This window comes from Nesoenas mayeri, assembly GCF_963082525.1.
Source record: "Nesoenas mayeri genome assembly, chromosome: 3".
NCBI lineage: Eukaryota > Metazoa > Chordata > Aves > Columbiformes > Columbidae > Nesoenas > Nesoenas mayeri.
In genome coordinates, this window is record NC_137544.1 from 82393852 (window position 1) to 82412413 (window position 18562).

The 18562-nt window shown below is 44.7% G+C and overlaps 1 protein-coding gene across 2 annotated transcripts; it reads left to right on the forward strand.

The window, feature by feature from the left end:
- Positions 1-10953: 10953 nt before the first annotated feature.
- Positions 10954-18323, forward strand: ZBTB18 (zinc finger and BTB domain containing 18). Of its 2 annotated transcripts, XM_080342551.1 has the most exons (3): positions 10954-10998; positions 12429-12512; positions 14607-18323. In XM_080342551.1, exons 2-3 carry the CDS (start codon positions 12500-12502, stop codon positions 16187-16189), a joined length of 1596 nt encoding a protein of 531 aa, XP_080198677.1. In that variant the 5' UTR covers positions 10954-10998; positions 12429-12499; the 3' UTR covers positions 16190-18323. The 2 variants fall into 2 exon arrangements, with proteins under 2 accessions (XP_080198677.1, XP_080198678.1); XM_080342552.1 differs by lacking the exon at positions 12429-12512 and having other exon boundaries at positions 10970-10998.
- Positions 18324-18562: the final 239 nt, after the last annotated feature.

Consider the following 18562-nt stretch of genomic DNA (forward strand, 5'->3'; position numbering starts at 1 on the left):
GGCTCTCAGGGTTTCTCATAAGCACTGAAGACTATGTTTATATACATTAAACAATTTCCTTCCCTTTACTGCCTAATTTCTTATAACCTTAGCTTTACCTCTGACACTAATTCTCCTTTTTGTTCTCTTCAACTCTTCTTTCTACCTCCCTCCCTTACCTTTTTCTCCCTCTTTTACCTTTTTTTCTTCCTCATATATTCCCAGGTGGGTTGGGGTTGTTGTTTTGGGCATTTTCTTTCTTTTTTAGAAGGAAATAAGGGGACTTCAGAGTTAGGAAGCCAGGATGCTGAGTTCTTATAGCAGCCTGACACCTATTTACTGCCTGAAAAAAATCCACCTCATGGTCCATTTCTGCTTTTTAATCTGAAGAGCTGAGATAATAAATGCCAATTGCAAAGACAGTTGGCTGCAATAGTTAATGTTTGTGCAACACTTCGCATATCTAACCATTGTATCCGATCTTCACCACCAGACACATGCAGAGCTGCTGCCACTGCCACCCAGACTCTCTCTGAGAGTGATGATTAATGAGCTCACAGCCCTATTTTGCTGTTGAAGTTAATGTTGCTTCCTGAGGGCAACATGCCTGATGAGAGAATTTGCAGCAGTCCATACGCTATATTGATTCAAAATGCCACTGTATGTTTTAATTAGCTTTTAACCATTAAAAAGTGGGGCTGGAAATGAAAATGGCACATATGCTTATGCAGCAAATGTCTGTACCAAAAAGGTGAGCATTAGGCCACGCTATCGACCTGCATGTTGAACCACCACTGGCAGTTAAGACTCATCTTTGTGGCAGTTAATACATTTTCATGGCTTTTCTTTTTGTTAGCTTTATGCCAAATATCCACTTACATCTATTTTCAAGCCTTGAGGAATTTATTTTTTCACCCACGCTATCTTCTGAGAGTTATAACATGCATTAATTTTGTGGAGATGTGGTTTAGGAGCTAACAAGAGGGAGTGGGCTCCACTGAGGCTGGTGAGAAAGCGGTGTGCTGGGATGAAAGCCTGCACCATGACCCTTCCTTTGCACCACCAAACAGTTTCTCTTAGGTCATTGATAAGGTGCTCATTACTTCTTAACCTGAATTGTACTTATCCTTTGGCATCTGGATAGTAAAGGGCTGGTTGAATATCCTGATAAGTAGCAGTCACTTTTGAGAACTCATGGAGTACGAGGGAAGTATTTTATCCTTCAAAGAGGATGAAAAGAGAATTACAGGCTAGTTATCAAATTAAATTTCTCAGAAAAATACAGGAATAAATAATCAAACATTTTAAAACCACCTAGAAGGATGTGAGCATCGGGCCACACTAAGTTTTCACAAATTAAGCATGTTAAACAAATCCAATTCTGAGACAGGTTAAGAAGCCTTGAGAGAAGGAGAGGCAATCGATACTACGTCTTGCCTTCATCCAGGCTGTTTACCTTGCCCTGCCTGATGCTCTTGTGACCAAACCAGGGAACATGGTTAAGCCAAAACTAACCAGTGGTGGCAGGACTGGCTGAAAAGCCATATGCAAAGGATCTTTACAAAAAATTCACTGCCAAACTGAAGGGCTATATTGGGTCCACTTCTCCAGGTTGCTGTCCTCAATTTGACACAACTCATTTTTTTTCATTAATGATACATATGCAAAGATTAAAAGTACAATTCTTAAATTTGCAGATGGCATCGGCTTGGAATGAGCTGTAAGTACATTGGAGGAAAGATTATAATTCAAAATGGTTATGGTAGATTGGAAAATAACCCAAAAATCTGTGTGCATGTCAGGTAGGTTGAAAGAGAAATTTTCTGCTTCAGTGGGAATAATAAATGGTGAAAGTGGAGGATGCACAGTCAGGGAATGGCCAACTAGAAGATGAAAACAATGAAACAAAACATGAGAAACATGTCCTGCAAGCAACACGTAGGGCTGTTCAAATTAAAGAAGACAAGGCTGGACAAGGTATGATGGCTGACTTCCAGGACACGAGCTACTAGGGTGTGGAAGAAATAAACTCTTCTGTCTGGACACTCCGGATAGGACAAGAAGTGACAAGCTTCTTACAACAACACTTGCAAGAGTACACCCAGGATTGCCTGGGTGGACAGTGGGGTGCCCTTCACTGGAGATTTCTGAGAACAGGACAGACCAATATTTCTCAGAAACAGCCCAGATACAGATGATCCTGACAGCAATCCAGGCAGGGAGATGAACTAAGTGATCTCTTGAAATTCATTCAATCGTACATTTTAAAAAAAAATATTTCTGTGCTACCCATGGGAGGTACAAAACTACTTTGTGCCTCAACTCCACACCAGTGAAAATGAAGCATCAGGGGCCAAATTAAACAAATCAATGAAAATGACTCACATTGAGCTTGGCTGTCTCAAATTGGTTAATCATTTGGAGTTTGCAACTCATACAATTTATCATCTGTGCCTGCTTTATCACCAAAAGCAGATATTTGCCAATCATAACGTGGAGAAAATCAGATATTGTTGTCATGACTGAATGCTCTTAAATGCATTAAAAGCTTTGCAGACTAGTTAGATGCAATGCATATTTTAAATTCTTGAAACTAGCAAAAGATCAGATTGAGGAAGGAGAGAAAGATGGTAGAACAGTGACACTGTGCAAGTTAGTTTAAATAAAGAATCTTATCAAATCCACTGACTACTTGTTCACATCTGTCCAAATATAACTTATGCCATATGTCCTACTATATAAGTCAGCTTGGAGGCAGGACACTTCCCCAAGCAGCAATTCACTTCCTGAGTCTGCTCTATCTTCTGGAGAATAGAGCGGGGGAAAAATGATACATCACAGAAAAATGCAAGAAACAAACAAAATAACCTTCTAAAAGCCTCTGGGAAATAAAAATCCTCTCTCTACCCTAACAGTATGGTTAGCTGAATCTTTTGTCTTCTCGTGCATTAGGAAGAGTAATCACAGAAATGCTGTTCTTACCATAAGCTGCCTTCGAGGAAACCAGATGCTTCAGTTTTACTTCACCTTTTCATTTTGCCAAAGTGGTAAATATTCCCTTGCCAGTCACCTCAGTGACCATCCTCACATCACAGAAACACAGTTTATGGTTGCAACCTCTCAGGTCAGACTTCCTGGTATGGCCAGTTGGTCCCCCTACCATATAGGGGTGTCCAAGGTTTTTGGTGATAACCTGAGCAGCAGGTAGGGGAGGGGAGACCCAGCCCTGCCCAGCTGCGGTGCTTCCCAGCAAAATGCTTCCCGACAGGAGCTTTCAGCTGGTAGTGCCGGATAAAAATATCGGCATTGAAATCTCGTTTCAGATACCAGAAGCCTCCTTATGGCTCTAAGAGTTTAATTTTCATTTAAACATCAATAAATAGAGGCATAAGGGTTTAAGATGAATTATGTAAGCCCTTTAGCCATAGCCATTACATTTTGCCACAAAAACGAGCTGCTGTTCTCACTTTGTTTTATGGGCTCACTGTAGCCTGTTGTTATTGTAGCTGCCAAATAAAAACCAGCAAACCATGCAAATGAAAATATAATCTTTTATGCTTTCATAGTCTTAGGATAAACCAGCACATGCAGTTTTAGAGGAGGAGGTTTTTTGCAGTCTGTGGAGTTATGTCCCTGCCCTGGGAGCCTCTGCAAGGGGAGAGCAGCAGCGGCTTCTTGGTGGAGACCTTCAGTCACCTGCTCTCCCATCTCCAACTGCAGCACTGTCACAATCTCCTGGCAAGGAAACAGACAATAGCTTCCTGAAGGTATGAAGAAAGGGTGGATTACAGGTCCTGTCATAAAATTGGAAAGTCCCCTTGCTTTAAAAATAATAGATTTTCCACCTCGAACTTCCTTCAAGCCTCCTCATTCCCTGATGGGAGCACACAGCCCACGATTTGCTCTGAGCCTTGTGCTTCCCAAAGGGTCTGTCACCTACCAAACGTGCCAAGAGAGAAAGCCATGTGAAGTAATCATGACAGGGAACAGCAGCTGAAGCTGAATGGTAAAAGCATATGACTCCACACAGAAATACCTGGGACAAAATGTGCACCAGTACAAGGAGAGAGAGAAAAAGAAGAACCAAGAGGGAACCAAGTCAGGGACAGTGTCTTAATTCATGCAATGTAAGGAAGAGGACTGTAAGCTTGAGTTAATGCGCTCACCAGATAATCACAGCAAAGCACAGCAACTATATTAATGGCAGAATATCGAGAATATGAGCACATGGACTAACAGGTAACATTTAGTCAATATTCTTCCACCCAGAACCAAGATTCAAAGATTGTCTCCTTCACCTTTGCGATGTCTTGTCTCTTTCTTTTGTCTGTCTCAGTTTATTTTCGTAGTCACATTCACTGGTGATAACATTTTATATTTTGTGCTTCCTAGTGGGAGCTATGCTGGATGCTGACACCCACTCTTGTGCAGAGATTTTTGCATATTTTTTTTTTCTCTTCCACCCGTTTTACACAAGATGGTAACATATGGCCTTGGGTGATTAAATGATTTAGTGAATGAACGGAGCAGAAAGAGCAGGCTGATTGGAAGAAGACAGCTTCTGTTTAGGCATAAATGTCTTTGTAATCTGTAATGATAGGAAAGAAATTACAGAAAAAGCATAAGACAATTTAATTGGGTTTTGGTTAAATATTGTATTTTTCAGGTCTGCTTTACATATAGTGAAATAATAGTATAGTGGCTATTACTTATTTTGTTTCTACAGCATGTCCTTGTAGAAGGGGTGCCCCTCAAATGCACACAGATGCATACACCCACACACAGTATATAAAAAGAGAAAAATTAAGCAAATGATTTTGTAAAACTAAGTTGGCATTTTATATATTAACTTGTGAACAAAGCAATCCTCCAGAACTTGGTGTTGGACGCTGCACTAGTTGAAAAGGCTTCACACCTTCAGGCTTCCCCAGAATTACTCCGACTACAATATCCAGTCACACCTATGTGACCTCAGCAGGAACCACAGAAGGTTTTGTGCAAAGAAGATATCTGGATATCTCCTGAGCAGCCCCACCCAGTGCACCTCTGCTGCTGCAGAGGCACAAATTAACAACCACTCCCATCTTCTTCCTTCCGGGGTATCATGATTAGTGCCTCTTGCCTTTTTGAACTCCAGGTTTTGCATTTGTTATAAATGTTTGGGAAAACACTTGTGTGTTCTCATGAGCATGCAGTGGCACATGGCGTGGGTCTGTCCTGGACTAAGCATCTATTTGTGGTTGGACAGGTTTATGGGAGACTGGACTCCAGCAGCCAGGTGTTCCCAGGCTAGAAATTTGAAGTCAATTCCTTTGTATCCAAAGCAAGCTCTCTGTCTTCTGAGAGAAAAAAAAAATCTATTCTGGTTCCAGTGATGGTGTGCATATCAGTGATACTCAACAAACCAATCCAACTGAATTCGAGTTCACATCTCCACCCACAAGGCAAATTCCATTCTTTATGATCAAATTTCTACACAGAGCCTTGAAATTGTTTTGGGACATCCCAAAAAAGCCATGGATCTTGGTAACCATCCCCGTGTGAAGCAGAAGCTGTAACTTAAAGCTAGACAAATCTATGCCTCAGAAAAGGACAGCTGGACCTAAAGAAAGTGCATCAGTGGTGCCTGTCCTCAGCTTGCGGCATGAATGCTTGCAGCCACCTCGGTGATAAACTTTGGTGCACGGTCCTCCTTCTCCTTTGTGTGATAGTATTTGAGAGGATTTTTGGCCCACATGCTAAGACAAGCTTTTAGCTGAGAACATCCTGGGGGCTTACCCAGCAGAGCTAGGACTGATAAGAATTACTGATCCAGTCAGACTCTGGCACAATAAGATGCACATTTAGCCAATTCGTGCAAAGGCTGTATTACATGATCTTGGCACTTCCCCAGCACTGGCTCCCCAGAGAGAAAACTCAGTTCCATGGTGACATCAGCTGAACCTCAAGTGTGATGGCAGCTGCAGAAACTACTTAACTTCTAATTTTTCTGAAAACCAGACTGCCATTAATTAAGTTTTGCTACAATGGAAAAAAAAAAAAAATAAAAATCAAGAGTTCCATGATCAGAAGTCCTAATTTTCACTTCTCTAGCATACATAACCCTGGAGATACTTGCTGCTGTACCTCCAGTCATATTAGTCAAAGCATTCTGGGAGAGTTCCATTTTACCAAGAGAGTACCCATTTTCCGTTGCCCTGTCAATTAAAACAGTAGTAATGTACATGGGTGATGGTATCTGGTCCAAAATAACCTGTAGAGCATAAACCTGGGATATTTGACTACAGTTGAGCAGTTTTCACTATCGACTTCTTTTTTTTTTTTTTCCCATGAAGAACAAAATAGATGGCATATATGGGAATTAGCACAGCACTGCTCTACAGTTTGAAGAAAATATAGAAAACTGTGTTACAGCAGGTATGAGCAAGAAGTATTAAGGGCTAAATTTGCAGCTGGTTCCATAGTATAGCTGTGTTGTGTCAAAATGTACACCTATGGCTCTGGACCCAAATATCACACAGGCACATTTGACCTTCGTCAGCTCGGGTTCTTCTGCTGGGCTGTCCTCAAGAACAGTTCCCGAGAGCATATAGCAGCATTCAAGCTCCAGGAACAAATGCAACAACCACATTTCGAGGCTCGCAGGCAAAGCTGGCATCTGCAAGGCAGCTCGCTCCATATTAATCAATCTCGAGCAGCTACAAACAATACAGGGAGATTCACCACACACAATGTTTCAGAGGAGGTGCCAGGAAACCTCGACGTTCTCAGACCAGAGGCGAGCGGGGCGGCTCTACCAGAGCAGCGGGTGCTCCTGCAGCACCACACTGCAACGTCAGCGTTGGGTGCAAGCCAAAGGCCTTCAGGCTTGCTTGTTGCCTGGAGGATATAAATGAAAGTCAGCAGGTGCAAAGGTGCAAGAAGTGCAAAATTGCATCATGTCTTTCCAAACTGTGTTTGTGCAGTAAATGAGATTCATTTCTTTTCATCCTATATCAAGAACATTTTTATTTTCTTTGGCTTATGAGTGTTCTTGGTTCAATTTTTGTGTCTGTTCTCTACAGTGCCTTGGGATGCCTGAAGTGATTTATAAATATGTGTAGGGACCAGGTGTATTGCCAGATGTTTATGTCCCTTTACAACAAGGCTTCACCATCTCTTCCAATGCAATGCCTGTCTTATATTATTTTTTCTAATAGAGGATCAACTGGACTATAGGGCATTTGTGAGTTTTCCCTGTGTAGGACTTTTTCTTAATTCACTTTTCTATAATTTTGTTCCTATATTTAAAATACTGCCCAGTCTTTAAACCTCTCTAAGTACTCTTTAAAAAAATTAGAGTTCCTTTCATATACAAAAATCGCAGACAAATGTCAACAGTTCCAGGTTTAAATCAATGAAGTTTGACTCACTGCCAAAAAGATTTTTAATCTTAAAGTGTTACCTACACTCCCTTTTTTTTTCTTTTCACTCCCATCTTCTATTTAAAAATAGTAAAAAAAAAACTGTATAAACAGTAATTGCAGATCATTCTCTTAAACAGAACTGAAGAAATAACTTGTAGCCCCAAGGGCAAACCAGTCTGAAGAGGCAAAAAGGACAAAGTGATTTGCCCAAGGTCATATAGTCAAATGATAGAATGGAAAAGAAAATACAACCTGACTTAATTAGGAGTCAGCACTGTAAATACTAGGTGAGGGGTGGTAAGATTTTTCTCATCTTAAAACATAAGGAGGTAAGTTCACAAGTATGAGGAGGAAATAAGTGAACAGAAAGTGTAAACTGTAATGTCCCATGAAATTTTATTTTAAGATTATTTTTAAATCCTGTGTCCTGTAAGAGTCTATAAGGACCTGAGAAAGTCCATTTGCTAAATGTCATCTTTAGCAAATATATTATTCGATTTTTCTACATTAAGCAGCCTTGTTTTTCGCGGAGTTTTTTATTGTGAGAATGACTAAACCGCCTCCCTCGGTAAAGCTGCACTTGTATAAGTATTCACAAACCGAGGTCTTACCAACCGACCTCGAGCAGTTGGTGAGATGGCTTATACTAGGAAGCGTGAGGCAGGATGCAGCTTAGAGATCTAGGACTACATAGTTAATGTGATCATTTCAGACATGTTCAATGACAGCTCGAATATATATAAGTTACTTGTATGTTTTAAATGAAAAACAACAACAATAAAACTTCAGAACTATTTTCAACAGTATTTCCTATTAAATACTTTCAACATTTCATTTTTGCAATTGAAAGAGAAAGTAGTGCATTAGTCACAGGAAAGTTGTTCAGGAAACGATAGGCAACAGGGAATAGAGTACTGATTTTTCTCACATGAAGTGATTATTAGCACTGAGAAGACAGTCAGGACACATGAAGCATCTTAGCTGCTGTATCTTGAAGACAAGGACAAAACCCCATTGAGTTCCAGGTATAATGGAATATAGAACATTATGCCAAAAAAAAAAACAACAAACTATAAAGATGGAACTGTGTCAGTACCTAAGGACTGAAACACTATGAGGTTTATAATTAAAAAATCCCACACCAAGTCTGCATGAGCAATCAGTTCACAAAAGGATAGAGAGAAAAGTGGGGTTTTTTGTACATGTACATATATTTTTATATATATATGCATGTAACACTTGAAGCATACAGACACCTGGATGCTAGCTGCTGTGTGATATACATAGCAGTGCTGTCAAATAAATTAGGCACAGCTAGAATTCACTATGTTTCTTTGTAATGGTTTCACATTACTGAAGGAGACTAAGTACATGCCTTCAGCTTTTATATCTACTCAATCAGTTTTGGTTATTAATACACAACTGAGCTCTTTTTTCTTTTAACTCTTAGTCTCTTTGTTTTCTTCAAAATACTTCCCCATCTTAACTGCTTACCTGCAACTGAAGGGGAGATGGAGAAACAGCCAACTCCTTGGATTAGTCTTTTCCTAAGCAAGACTTTAGTTATCCAAACCTGGCCTCCACTGCCCTACCCTAACCCACCATTAAGCTGTGGTATTCTCCAAAGCCACTGACCTCAAACCAATGCGAGGTTTGGAGAGCAATTTTCCCCTCAGGCATCGTCCTTCCCACTGCTGCCCTGGGCACATGCACATCCCAAATGACACCAACCTGCTGGCACTGCCCCTCATAACCTGCCCTGCATCAGCGGGAAGCACAGAAACATGGTGCTAGAGGTGGAAACTCTAGCTCAGGGCAGGGCAGTCAATTCAAAGAGAGAGGACCCAAAGCATACTCCCATTGCACTTGCTACAAATTCACAACTGGCCTGTGCTGACCTAGGAAAGGGGATAGGACACAAACTGGAATTACGAAGGTAAATATTTATTAATATGCATGAGGCAACCCAGCCAAACTGGGCACATTCCAGGGATTTTTCTTTAGAGGTTTTATACAAGTGTATGATACAAATCACCTAATAAACTGCTAATGCATTTTTCTAATTACCCAATCATAAATGTGGTACAGCAAAGCAACCATATTTTTTTAAGTCTTGCAGCATCCATCATGATCCTCATGGTTTATCTGTCAATCCAGATGTTTTTGTCATCAACTTCTGCACATTTATCAGGCATCGGCAACTTGTGTTCCTCTTAGATACAGATCCCTCAGTAAATTTTTAAAAAGGTTTCCTTATCTTAGTCGATTGCTGGTTCTTCTTAATAGGGGCAGGTGATGATGAGTCTTGGGTCGCAAGACAATAACACAGCACTTACAAGCTAATAACGTTCTTGGCTCATAACAGCTGCATGGTCTCAGCAACTTCCATCACGCTCTCTGTCCTGAGCAGCCCAGAGACAGCACAGCAAGCGACGCCCAGGCGGTGGGCCTGCCTGCTGCCAGACATGCCACCATTGGCAAACTCTTTAGGGAAGCAGGTGAGGATGGGGGCGAGGACGGGGCTGGGCGGTGTCCAAAAGGAACGCACACCAGCCCGGCCAGCACCGGCGGCCACCGAGGCCACCCCAGCCAGGCCGGGCACACGTACACACCAACTCACCAGCGCGGCACAGGTGGCCCCAGCACCTGCGTGGCCAGACGAGGGTGCAGGGACTTGCCAATGAGCACCGGGTCGGGTCGGGCTGGGCAGCCCATCCCACCGCCCCGGGACACGATCAGGCCCGGCCCCAGACGCACCTGCCGCCCCGTTACCCGCCGCCGCCCCGCCATGCACCGCACCGCACCGCACCGCACCGCACCGCACCGCACCGCACCGCACCGCACCGCACCGCACCGCACCGCACCCCCACCCCGGCAACAGGCGCGGGGCCGCGGCCCGCGCGCGCCCTCAAAAACAAAGCTCCGCCTCCGGCCCCGCCCCCGCCGCCGTCGCCCCACCCTCGGCCCTGCCCCCTCCCCGGGCTCGGCTGGGCCCCGCCCCCTTCCGCCTCGGCTTCTCGCCGGGTCACGCCCCCTGCCTCGCCGCGCTTCACAATTGGTGGCGCCGCCGGCCTTCCCGGGCCGCCCTCCTCCACTCAGCGTCCGCCGCGGCCCGTCACTCATTGGCGGACCGCCGCGCCGGTTGGCGGCGGCAGCGGTGCGGGCGGGCCGGGCTGTCAGTCAGGGAGCGGAGTCCGAAGTGGGGAGCGGGGAGGGGGCGAACATCTGTCTGCCGCAGCCCGGGCCCGGCTGTGCCGCCGCCGCCGCCGTGCGTGCGCCCGTGCTGCGTGCGCCCGGCGCCCCCGCCCGCCCGCCTTCCCCCGGCCCCCGCCCCTCCCCCGCGCCCGGCCGCCCGGCCCCGGGCTCCGCGCCGTCTCCGGCCGTTGGTGCCATGGGGAGCCGCTGAGCGCGGGGCCCGCTTCGCTCCGCCGGCTGCCCCGCTCGCTCCTCAGCTGCCGGCAGGGGGGAGGCCGGGGGGCGGCGGCCAGCGGGCGCGGGGGGCGGGCGGGGGGAGGGCGGGAGGGGAACGAGACGCGATCCCGGAGCGGCAAGTGAGCGAAGAGGAGCCGGCGGGCGGCGGCGGGAGCGCGGGGACTTCGGGCCGCCGCGGAGTGTGAGTCCCGCTGCCCCCATCCCCACACACCCGCCGGGCCGGGGCCGGTGCGGCCCCGTGGGGCGGGCGGAGTTGGCGGCGGGTCCGGCGGGGGGTGGGCGCAGCCGGGCGGGGGGGCGGGGGCAGCCGTGCCCGGGCGGGGGCACCGGCCGCCCCGGCGCCGCTCCCGGTTACTTTTCTTTTGTTGCCGCCGTGACCCGGGGGCGGCTTTTCCTGCGCGCCGGGCAGCTGCTTCCTTTCCCGCGGGGCGGCCGCCGGCGCGCTCGGCCACGGCCCCGGGCGGGGGTGGCGCTGTCCGGCGAGAGTACCAGGCCCCCGCGCGGCGGGGGGCGCCCGGCCCGGCCCAGGGTGTCCGGGCAGGGGGGGGCGGCCCCGCTGAAAAGTTGCCGCCGCCCGGCGGGGATGGGGGGGCCGGGCCCGCCGGGAACTTGCTGCGCGCCGCCGGCCCGGAGCGCCGCGCGTCCCCTCACGGCCCGGCTCGGCGGCGGAGGCGGGCTCGGCCCCCGCCCGGCAGCGGGCAGGTGAACCGCCCGACTTGGTAGACGCGAGTGCGGCGTGAGTGTCAGCGGCGGGGCCGGAGGGAGGCCGGCGGGGCCGATCTCCCGGCCGTGCGAGGGGCACCGCGCTCGGCCGCGCCGACTCCCGCTCCGGTCCCTGCCGAGCGTCTGCCGGGGTGGGGGGTGGCGGTGGGGCTGCGGGGCCGGCGGCCGGTGCCACAGCAGTCAAATAAATGACAGGCCGAGCCCCCGCAGGGGAAAAGCGATTTATGAGTAAAGCTGAGCGCTTGAAATAGTGCCCCGGCCCGGTTAGCGGCTTTGCTGTGTAGATGAGCTGGAGTTTGAGTGCTCGAGATCACTTGTGCTGTCTGAGCGTTGAAACTGAAAGGACGGACGGCGAAGTGAGGAGCTGTGAGTTGAGCAAATAGGTTTGGCTAATTTATTCTTCGAGCTGAACCTCTGAGCTCAGTAAAACCGAGTCGCTGTGGATGGATTTCTCGGATAACCCCGTGGCTGGGGTATGCTGTCAGTATATAAAGTGGTCCTCTAACTTAAGGCAGAAGTGTTGCTATGCTGCAGATACAGTAGAGCCCCATATGTTTAAGATTTTTTTTTTTCTCCCCGTTAGAAAGTTTGAAAAAAAAAAAAAAAAAAGAGACTTTGAAGTATTTTGTTTATACTAACAGAAGAGAAAAGTTCTCCTAAGAAAAAGCTGGTGGCAGGAGTGTAGAGGAGTAGCATATGGCATTAAAAGGAGCACAGCTGGAGGTAGCATTTCCATCTGAACATGATGTCAGAGCAGCTGACAGCCTGCCATCCCTCAGCCTTTTATTCTAACACACAGACAGGGAGTTAGTGTGTGCAGATCTGTGTGTGGAGAAGGTATCTCATTCCTCTCTAACATCATCTCCACTTTGCATCTGTCTCTCCTAGTCTGCTTTTTTTCCACCGATCTAACAGACCTGGAGCCAGCAAGACTCAGAGGAAAGGACTTAATCAGGTTTATGTGTACTAAAGGTAGGAGTAGCAATAGATTAGATACAGCATATTTCTGTTTTGGTGTGTTGTTTATTGAATTTCAGAAAAAAAAATCACATTACTTTTCTAACCAAGTTTAGAGGTAATATATGAAATTGAGTATTAAATAGCTAAGTGGACTTAGTCAAAAGGCTTGGGTTACAGTTGGAGAGTATCAGTTCTTAGGCACGTTGTTAGCATTAACTTTAATGCATATTGTGAGAATGTCTTGGTTTGGAAGAAGGAGAGAGCAAGTTCATTTCTGCTTCATTTCTGAGACCAAAACTGCAATGGATTTAGTGGCAAGCCTAAAGAGAATTCTGCTTTTTGTTCTTGTATTGCATCTTTTAAATGACTTGCCGGGGGGGGGGAGAGTAGTGAAATATACAAAAGTGTGCTTTTTTAGAAGAAGACTGTTCTGACTAAAATGTGATTGTGGGGAAGTCTTTCATTAAACTTCATGGTTAAATATTTAGCAGCTGAGAACCGTAGTACCATACAGCTGTAGTGCTTCTGAAAGATAAAAATCAGTTATGTGTTTAAAAACTTTTGTACCCGGGAGAATGGCTTGACTGGTTTCCTCCTTTCTTGCTTGTAGCATTTGAAATCTTTTATTTCAGCATAACAATAATTATTTGAAGGAGTTTTTGTATTTGCGACTAATTTAGAACTTGTAGATTTGAGCTGCCTGAATTGGCCAGACAGCTGTAATCGCACTCCTCTATTCTTAATCTCTTTATCTGGGCAGCAGCTGCCATATGGCCACAGTCAGCTGGATCAGATGTTTATAAGCTTCCTTCTTCGTCCCTCTCTGTCCTTTCAGCCTCCTAATTTGATCACAGCTACCTTGTGAGCTGCCCTCCAATCTTTATTTTTAGCCCTCTTAAGGATTAGGATTGATGTTGGCTGTGGGGCACTTAAAGTGATTGTATTGTAAATCTTCGTGCTTTACTCTAGCAATGGTATTTTACAGAGTATAGTAGGGGTTGTGTTGTAAGTTTTAGCACATCTTGGTTTGCGAGGGATGAGGATTTTTCAATAATATCTGCCAGCCTAGAGAGCCACGATCTGCTTAGATGGTTTGGGAGAACGTTGCTATCAATCACAGAAGAATAGATTAAGACAGGCTTTTAAGAGATTTTACTTTCTATTTGAGTTTTGACTTCTCTTCTTCTTTGAAGTTTATTTTCTCTTTATCATCAAGGAAGGTGAATAGAAAAATACTTGGGTAAGAACAGTACTCAGGCTACTGATTTTAAATATGCCCATATGCACACATGCTGATGTTGAATGACTTTTTTTTTTTTTTAACTTTGATACTGCAAACTCTGCCTGGTGTGGGAGGGGAGGGAAATTTCTGTCCTTCTGCATAGGGGAAGCGGTGCTCGTTGGCGTTTGGTTGTTAGTTTTCTTTTGTAAATTCTGCATGTTGGCAAAAAATGTTCATGTTCTATTGTACAGTATGCAGATGGTTTAAAACCTGAAATGGCACTTGTATACAAGAAGAGAACCATGCAAACTGAATTTCTGAAAACTTTGGTTTTGCTGTTGTTATAAATGGACATCCGTAAATAATTTTTATACTTTATGAACGTTAGACCTTCTGATTTGGGTCTATTAGCATTTCTTCATGTGCGAACATCTGCTCTTACTACAATTGGACTTTAAAAAAAAAAGGGCAGATGATCTGATATTTTTTTCTTCCCTCTCTGTGATCTTTAATTTAAGTGTTCAAAAAAATTTTTTTTTATTTTTTTGAGTGTGCCCTCCTAGGGACGCAATCTGGAGGAAGTTCCCTGAAAAAAAAAAACTGTTGAACAGATTTTATGAACAGCAGTGATGCTTTAAAAAAAATTACAGATGTACCTGTGCGCTTATTAGAACGGCTTATTTACCACTGAAAGGAAATTGTAACTTCAGTGGCTGATCGGGAAAAGAGTTGCCATCGTACGTGCGTGTTAAATAATCTTTGCGTGGTGTCGGTACCAGAATTCTGGCAATACAAATACAAGGTTTTTAGAGTGGAATAACTTGGATTCAAAAGTTTTGTGATTCCGACCTACGTTTAATTTTCACAAATCTCGTTGTTTATAGGTTATGAAGACAGTATGGAGTTTCCTGACCACAGTAGACATTTGCTACAGTGTCTGAGTGAGCAGAGACATCAGGGTTTTCTTTGTGATTGCACTGTTCTGGTAGGAGATGCCCAGTTCCGAGCGCACAGAGCTGTACTGGCTTCATGCAGCATGTATTTCCACCTCTTTTACAAGGACCAGCTGGACAAAAGGGACATTGTTCATCTGAACAGCGACATTGTTACAGCCCCAGCTTTCGCTCTCCTGCTTGAATTCATGTACGAAGGAAAGCTCCAGTTCAAAGACTTGCCCATTGAAGACGTGCTAGCAGCTGCCAGTTATCTCCACATGTATGACATTGTCAAAGTCTGCAAAAAGAAGCTGAAAGAGAAAGCAACCACGGAGGCAGACAGTACAAAAAAGGAGGAAGACGCCTCAAGTTGTTCAGACAAAGTGGAGAGCCTCTCCGACGGCAGCAGCCACATGCCAGGAGACTTGCCCAGCGATGAAGACGACGGAGAAGATGAAAAATTGAACATCCTGCCTAGCAAAAGGGACTTGGCGGCTGAGCCTGGGAACATGTGGATGAGATTGCCCTCAGACTCAGCAGGCATTCCCCAGGCTGGCGGAGAGGCAGAGACGCACACAGCAGCAGCTGGAAAAACAGTAGCCAGCCCCTGCAGCTCAACAGAGTCTTTGTCCCAGAGGTCTGTCACCTCCGTGAGGGATTCAGCAGATGTTGACTGCGTGCTGGACCTGTCTGTCAAGTCCAGCCTTTCGGGAGTTGAAAATTTGAACAGTTCTTATTTCTCTTCGCAGGACATGCTTAGAAGCAGCCTGGTTCAGGTGAAGGTGGAGAAAGAGGCTTCCTGTGATGAGAGTGATGTTGGCACTAATGACTATGATATGGAACATAGCACTGTGAAGGAGAGTGTGAGCACTAATAACAGGGTACAGTACGAGCCAGCCCACCTGGCTCCGATGAGGGAAGATTCGGTCTTGAGGGAGCTAGACAGAGAGGACAAGGCAAGCGATGATGAAATGATAACTCCAGAGAACGAGAGAGTCCAGGTGGAAGGAAACATGGACAGCAGCCTGCTCCCTTACGTGTCCAACATTCTGAGCCCCGCTGGCCAAATTTTCATGTGTCCTCTCTGCAACAAGGTCTTTCCTAGCCCCCACATCCTGCAGATCCATTTAAGCACGCACTTTCGAGAGCAGGACGGGATCCGCAGCAAGCCTGCTACCGATGTCAATGTCCCGACCTGCTCCTTGTGTGGTAAGACTTTTTCTTGCATGTACACCTTGAAACGTCACGAGAGGACTCATTCAGGTGAAAAGCCCTACACTTGCACCCAGTGTGGGAAGAGCTTCCAGTACTCCCACAACCTGAGCCGCCACGCAGTGGTTCACACGCGGGAGAAGCCTCACGCTTGTAAGTGGTGTGAGCGCAGGTTCACGCAGTCCGGAGACCTTTACAGACACATTCGGAAGTTTCACTGTGAGTTGGTGAACTCATTGTCTGTCAAAAGCGAAGCACTGAGCTTACCTGCTGTCAGAGACTGGACCTTAGAAGATAGCTCACAAGAACTTTGGAAATAAAATTTTTATATATATAAATAATATATATATAAATCTATATAGTTGTGGTACAGTCTAAAAGCAATCTTGTTTCCTTGAACTGAAAGTTTGGCTATTAGCTTGTTTTTGCACTTTAAGGCAGCATGAATATTTCACTAATTTAGCACTCCGATAAAAATGAACTGTAGAGGTAATCCGACAAAGTAACAAATTGCGGAGCGTGTTTTTCCCCTTTTTCGGAATAGAAGCCAGCGGATACTTTACTTCTAAGGAATCTCCAATTCAAAAAATTTGGACATGGCTTTATTCTCCCCAAAACACTGCGTTCTTTTAAGCTCTCAGTCTTTTTCCTCTTAAAATCTGAATGTAGAAATCCTCTCCCAATTTTGCCAGTTCCTTTACATTTCTATAATTGCATGAGTCCTTTCTAGCTGTTGGAAACCTGAATGCTTTTAGACCCAAATGGAAAATTTCTGAAATGCTGGATTATCTATTTTTAAACAAGCGGTTGACTTAAAACTTATTATGGCAACTTCTGGATTTCTGACAGTTCCCACTGGAGAAAAAAAAAAAAGCAAAAAAGAACACAAAAAGAAAAAAAAAAAAAGACACAACAGAAAAACATAAAACAAAAACCCTGAGAGTACACTGGGATCACTGGGACTCTGTCTTACGTGAAGGTTTGCTTGGGATGAAAAAGGATATTGCAGCTTCAGCAGTGATGAACTGTGTGTTTAAAAAATGTGAATTACTGTTATTGTATACTGTAATTGATTACATGGGCCGGGGGGAGGTATCAAAGAACTTGGCAGGTTGTGTTGATGCTCTTAGTTGAGTCTTGAAAAGTAAATATTAACGCTACAGAAATGCATGAGTTTCAGTATATTTTTGTCTTTGTTTGCATTGTATAACTTTTAACGAGTGAGTTGAAAATTATTTAATTTCCTTAGGAAAAAAAAAAAAAAAGACAACACCGTTGAAAATGCCGGTGTTCCGAAGAAGAGAAATGCACTGTTTTTATTTTATCTAATTTAAATTTACTTTCCCACTGTCTTTGAGTTGAGAAGAACTTAAGCTACGAGTCGCCGATTTAGCTACGTTAACAAGGAGAAAAAAAAAACACAAAAAAAATACTGAATGTTTACAACCAGGCTTCGAGATTTGCATGTGCGGTGTGCATTCACTGACCCCAGCCCCCTCGGACTGCCCACACCCCGCGCCAGCCCCAGCTGAGGTGCGTCCATTTCCCCAGATGAGCATTGGTAGGATTCCTGCTGCACCGCTCCACCACAATAGGTCGTTCTTCTTTTTTATTTTTTGTTCTTTTTTTTTTTTTTCTTTTTTATTCCCCACGTTGAAAAGAGGCTGTGGATTGAAGAAAAAAAAAAAAAAGGCAAAAAAAAAAAGCCCCGGGCTGAAAGGCCTGGGCAGGCCTGAGTGACAAGGGGGCCGGGGGAGGGCAGGGGGAGGACTATGTGTATCCAAGCAGCAGAGACTGCAGCCTGACGTGTGGTTTTAATGACCAACACGCAGGTCAAAAGCATTTTGCACAGTGTTTGTTTTCCTGTCTTGCACTTACAAATAAGGTCTATGGGAGTAGCATGGAAAACGTTTGCTGTTTTTCCTTTTTTTTTTTTTCCCTTTTTTTTTTTTTTCCTCTGCTTTTGTTTAAAATTTGATCGCCTTAACTACTGTAAACATAGCCTATTTTTGTGCTTAAGATACTGAATGGAAAACTCCATTGTGTATTGCTGGACTGTTTTGGAAATATTTGGTCAAATGTGTGTTAATTTGGCTGTAATGGCATTTAAAACAAAACAAAAAAAAAGCTGTGAAAATGGCCTTGGAGCGTTATCTTTAGTTACTTGAATAGTTTCTAGATTTTAAAACTACATTCTTTTCCTAAGTTAGAGAAGACAATCAGTGTCTGAGGAAAATGGACTTTCTCTTGGATTTTTTTTGTGGTCCTCGTGAGTGATTGCTTTTTTCCTTTCCTTAGTTTCACATTCTTCTTTTATTCTAAAACTTAGACTGACATCTAGCTTTGACAATCATAGTATGTTTTATTTTCCTGAGGGGGGGAATAACTTATAATGCTGTTTAGTTTTGTACTATTGGTGTGTTGGTGAATTTTTAAACTGTGTGCTAACTGCAATAAATTATATGAACTGAGAAATCAATTCCCTTGTCTTTTTTCCCTCTTTTAAATTATAGTTACGGAGTATTTTTTATAATGTGTAACTTTATTACTTTTGTACAGACTTCTATTGCTAACTGTGTACGGAATATGTTTTCAGTATGCTTTTGAGCACTTTGTTGCTAACGTACGTATTTACATCTCACTTAACATTTAAAAAAAATTAAATGCTTGTCTTTTGAAAGCATTTCTGTGTG